We start from the raw sequence: 5,817 nt of genomic DNA, 5'->3' as shown, positions 1-5,817 counted from the left end.
TGCTCGATTGTGATAAAAGACTGCAGCTTCCTAAGCTGTCCAAGCTCATTACGGTACACTTAAGTTTACCAATTTACTTCCAGCGTAGGGCTTATCCTTAATTACACACACATAGACACACTGTGGGATTCACAATTAAGCTGAATCAGGATGCAGGGCATGGTTAAATAGAACGACTAACTAGAGAGAGAGTGAGAGCACTAAAGACAAAAGGAGACAAGCTGGAACATGAACCGATCCTGTGAAAACAGCAGGGTCCAGTAGCCCCTGCTCCATTATAGCTTAAAGTCAAGTGTCTAACTTATGAGAAACAAATTAGTTGGTAAAACATGTATTTATCCAAAATTCATCATATTGTTGTGTCTGACTGACCACATTTGCAAGAATCTGCAGTTCTTCTCTCAAACCGTGTTCATGCACCGATTCTTTAACTCTGAAACAGGAAGTGTGCAGAAGTACGTGTGTTTAGAGACTCAAATGTGAGATGACTGTTACACCCAGACATATAATCAGTAAGGTGCATATTATTAGCTATGAGGCAGTTGCTGTGTCGATCAGAGTAAAACTATTTATACTTCAACCTGTGGTCTGATATTATATCTACTGGTTTTCTTTAAGTGAAGAGCCCACTGAGATTATTCCTATAAAATGGTTATATCCTTCAGCATTTTCTAAATAATCCTCTTATTAAGTTGTGATTAAGTTGGTGTACAGTGCGCCAGTTAAACCACAGAATAAAACAACAAATGCAAAGTGGGAAAACGTGTTGTCAAAAGCTGTAAATGAACTCTTGCATCTGCAGTGGATGATGTCAGCCAGTGGAAACAAATAAAACGTCACATGCACACAGTATGCGGTCTCAAGATGAAGCTTTGAAAGGCTCAGAGGTAAAACTTTAATGACTCCCAGCCTTCATTGTTATCCAGGACCCCACCTTATTTTTTCCCCCTTACTGTGTAATGAGCGCAGCCAATCACCTTTCTGGATTCATACCATCTCTGAGAATGTAATGACACCTGGGTTTGGTCAGTGATGCAGCAAAGCAGAGACACTTTTACAACCATTCTGGAAAGTCTGATTTTTACCCACAATGGCTGAGCTTTCTGTCAACCTCCTGGGCTTGAGACTGGTGTTTTCTTCCATTGGTCTTATGGGTAACACAATTCTCATCGCTTCCATCATTAAGATTAATTTCTTCCACATTAAATCTTTTGAGATATTTCTCTTCGGACTTGCTGCAGCCAACTTGTGGGAGATTGTCATCATAAATATCTATGACATAATCATCCTTCAGACTCCCTCCACCGCCACGGGCACTTGGTCGTGTTATTTACTGGAGTTCGTAACTGTTATTGGTGAAATTAACAGCATCTTCTTCACTGTCCTCATCTGTATCTTTCGCTACCAGAAGCTGAGAGATGTAAACACGAGGGTCAACTTCCCACTCTTCCTGGATAATATCAGATCAGCCTGGACGGTGAGCGGCATTTCTGTGATGCTCTCTGTGCTGCTCAGTGTTCCGATGTTTGTCATCGACCAGGAGAGCAAAGCGGAAAACGTCACAAGAAACAGCAGCATGTGCCCTCCAGACTTCTTTCACTGCACTCAAAATCATTGTCCAGTGTTCAACCGCATATACAAATACCTGTTCATCGTCTCGTGTCACCTGCTGCCTCTGATTATCGTCACAGTCACCAGCTGCCTCATCCTCACAGTGCTGCTGAGCCAAAGGAAGACAGTGACACCAGCGGTTAACGAGACTGGATTAAGTCAGTTCAGCAGGGAGAGTAAAGATACAAAGATCCAGTGGAGTATGATAGCTGTACTGGGAGCCATGGGATTGTTCCAGGTGGACTGGACTACCTACCTGATTTTTCAGTTGGCTTTTAACCCATATGAATTCCCTTTCTGGTCTGAAGCTCAGTTCTTTATCACAACATCTTATACATCCATCTCTCCATACATGTACATGATAGGGCATAACATGATCCCTCCCCACAGCTGTAAAAAAGGATAATTTAAAGATACAGTAAGTGATTTTGTTGAAGTTATTTAAGAGAAGAAAAAATGTTGTACTCTTGAATATAGTACATTGATCCTGTGTAATTACTTCTTGTAAAAGTTTAAAGCCTTCTCATAAACTTAGAATTATGATGGATATCAGTGCTCCACCGCAGTGCGTTTTATATATGTGGCTAGAGACTGGCCAAATATATAGTATGCCATAGATACTTTTAGTTTATAGATTAAACTATATATGGACATTTAACATTTGTGTACATATATTTTTCATCATCTCTTTGTCGTTATGTCTTTCTCCTCTTCCGCCACTGCTCTCTCTCTCCTCCTCCTTCCTCCTCACCTGAAGCCTTGTCTCCTAAACTGAAATCAGGGCTCTAACAAAATGAAAATCCTTATTTATTCCTGATATTGTCACTTATTACTTATTGTCAGCAAATCAGACATGTGACCCTCCCATATCCACACGAGCCAGCTAAACAACAACAAAAGCTAACACTGTGCCAGCTAATGTTAGGCTCGAGTGTGCTAAAAATCACACTTTCCCTCTGATAAACAGTTTGAATCTAACAATATATGTATATTTGAGTATTTGTCCTACTTTGGCCACCATAGTTAGGATTATGCACTTGAATTGGAAGGGGCAAGAAAACAGTACCCAATTGACCGCAATCTGCAGTCTACTGACATCTAGTGGTGGGATTTTACACGATTTACCTTTAAAGCTTTTCTTTACACCACACTTGTTTCTGACTTGTTGAAATTGAGGTCTTCTTTTTCTGTAAGAATGTTATAAGTGTAAGAATGTTATAAATGTGACAATGTGACAATATTAGGCTAACAAACTTTGCAAGTTCACAGGAAGAAGAGGGTGATAATTTAGAAACTTGTATCACTAAATCCATAGAGCATTGTCTTAGAGTCTGCATTTACATCTAATATAAAAATGAAAGCATTCCTTTGTTATGTTTTGTCATTTCAGTGTGATGTAGATCAAAAGAGTACTTATCTTTCTCAATGATGCATACTTTGAATTGTCTTCACAGCAAATGTTTTTTTATGGTAAAAGTACAAAAGGACCATCATTCCTTGGAAAAATGCTAGCTGATAAACTGTCTTATTTTTCAGTGCAATTGAGCACATGGCAGCTGTGTTTTATATATAGCCATTAGTCTTGTACTCAAAGCAGCATGGCCTGTATTTACAGTACAATAGGTTGAGTGAAAAAGCAATTCTGTGCAATTCACCATCTTGCACAAAGACAGCTGCAGTCAGCCCAACCTGTCATTTCATGTTTATAAACCGTAAATACTACACTATGACCATAGCTTGATTTGTGATATCAGTTTAAAAAAAATAAAAATCAGTCTCCCAGTGAAAGTGAAAGTTGTTATACATAGTACATAGGTCACATATTACTCATAGTGACCAATTTAACCTAGTTGTGAAATGACACTAATACTGTACTCTAATTTTATTATTATAGAATAGGACTATACAACATATGTGACCATTTTCCAACCCCCCACTTCAACCCCTTGACTTCATTTGGACCTTTAACGTAATCCGGACAAACTATGGATCACCAGGTCTGCAATCTTGATTTAGACGTAAATATTTTGCCGTTTCAAAGTGATTTTAATATGGCTTTGATAGTCGTGACAGAACTGACAAAAGCCGTACGAATCTGTGCTCTGGTAATTGTCTGTGCTGCCACTGCTGATTACACATCAGTGACTTGCACTGAAATTTGGAGGCAAACGGTGCGTGCTGATTTACTATTTTTTTAAAAAAGACCCACTTGATGCTTGTTTTTCAGGTGTTACGAGATTAGAGCAACGTGGGCATTTTTTATGCACAATGTGGAAAATACTTAACCGATAATTAAAATAAAAATATGAATGTCGCCCCCTTTAAACGTGCCCGATACACGGAGGCATCTCTACATGTGCACTTATTATGAACCTTTGATTCGATTTCCCCCCACTGGTCAACCCCCTGCCTTACGTTTAATGTGTAATAAACTGTATAATTGCAGGGCACTTGTGGTTGGTGGCGAAGCACTTTGCAATGTTAAAGTCACTTCACGAGTCCGTGCACGACCTCGCGTGGGAGATTTCGCTCTAAGTTGTGTCTCTGTGTGGACTATTAGTGAATACAGTCTCATTTTTGCAAGTACCTTTAGTATCCATTTGTCGCACACAAAATAAGTGCACGTGATTTCGATTTGACTGGACACGCGGAACATCACCACGAGAGTTCCACGTGGAACACAAAAGATGGGTCGTCGCCTGTGAGCCGTTTTTCACCCACTTCCTTGTTTGACCGCCCCGTTCGCTCAATACTTCTCATACCATAAATCGTTGATTCTTCTCTTCTTCTTCTTTTAACCCACACGGGGTTTTAAATCACAAGATTGCGTGGCCGATGATCTGAATGAGAGTCGTTCTTTTGTTTTGTGTTGTTGTGCTATTAGGTTGTTGTGAAAAGCAGAGATCCTGCAGAGCCCGACTGAAAATGTGATTTAGTACTAATTTTATACTTAGCTATCCGCAGTGTTAACATCTGTAGAGCAGAGGTAAGTTTTGTATGGTTCATGTTTAATGAAACTTATGTAATATCAATTTAGAAAAATATCAGAATGAGGAAAAATGAACGGCTTTTTCCTTCATTGTTATGTGCTATTATCTATTATATGTTTATACAAGTGTTATTACCGCAACGATAAGGCATAACAACGCAGAAATATACTGAACACTTTTATTTATTTATTCAGTCACATACATCACTAGATTTACTGGCTCTCACACCTCCTGCTGATCAAAAACTGTGGCAGGTATCAAAACACCTTTGCATATGTTTTTGTTTTTCCCTTTTGGTACTAAACAGAAGTACACAACTCACATAAGCATTGTGTGCCAATTCAGTTGTCTTCATGTTGATTTTGTTGGGCTAAAGGGTTGCCTTTGGTTTCCCATGTCTATGTCTTTCTAAGGTAAAATGGCTTAACAGCACTTAATTTAGGGCGTGCAATTTACACAAAATGCGCATATAGACAACATATGCAGAGCACAGTAGGCTAGAGTGTAGCCTATATAGCCCAGCTGCCCAAAGATAAAGTGGAGGAACTGTGGAGGTTTTTGAGATTTTCACGTGGCTAAAATTCAAACATTGAATGCCATCTCGCTATTATTATGGAGCTTTTTATTACATTTTTATTACTGGGGTTTCCGGATAAGCTATGACTACACTTCCGGTATGGTAGCGTAGGCCTAGCCTGTAAATTAGATTACTTTATGCTTAGATCAAGAGCGTTTTGCTAAAAATATTAGCGACCCAATAGGGTCTAACGGTATTCTTCCAGCTTTTTTAAATTATTTTTTACAATTCAATATGTGCAAATTCAATATGCTATTTTTTGTCCAAATATTTATTCTTAACTTCAACTCCTGGCCACCATCTTGTCCCGTAAACAAAGCCAATCAGCCTTGCTCTTTTTTGTAGACAAGGTCAATCAGTTAATAGTTTATGAGCCACTGATTTCAGTTGCACATATTAATGTTGATACATAATACTACAAAGATACAAAATTACTTTCAGTGTTCATTTGTTTTTTTCGTACGTTTGCCACCGTGATGAAACAACTGGCCGGTCGTCCATTGGGAGCTTGCGCATTGGCTACTGGATCTCTACCACCATGGTGAACGTGTTACGTCACAGCTCGAGAGCACGGATGTGTGTGTGTGAGAGTGAGAGAGAGAGAGAGAGGGGGGGGGGAGCAGAGAGGACAGTGTGTGT

The 5,817-nt window shown here is 39.3% G+C and overlaps 1 protein-coding gene across 1 annotated transcript; it reads left to right on the top strand.

Moving 5' to 3' along the window:
* The first annotated feature begins 1,090 nt into the window (after positions 1-1,090).
* Positions 1,091-2,017, top strand: ora6 (olfactory receptor class A related 6). Its single transcript, XM_085247294.1, has one exon. The coding sequence runs from the start codon at positions 1,091-1,093 to the stop codon at positions 2,015-2,017; it is 927 nt and encodes a 308-aa protein (XP_085103420.1).
* The last annotated feature ends 3,800 nt before the right edge of the window (positions 2,018-5,817 follow it).

Source organism: Mchenga conophoros, linkage group LG15, assembly GCF_057382185.1.
Source record: "Mchenga conophoros isolate Kocher_MC1m ecotype Shallow Benthic linkage group LG15, M_conophoros_male_GT1.1, whole genome shotgun sequence".
Classification (NCBI taxonomy): domain Eukaryota; kingdom Metazoa; phylum Chordata; class Actinopteri; order Cichliformes; family Cichlidae; genus Mchenga; species Mchenga conophoros.
This window is presented reverse-complemented; position numbering and strand designations above follow the sequence as displayed.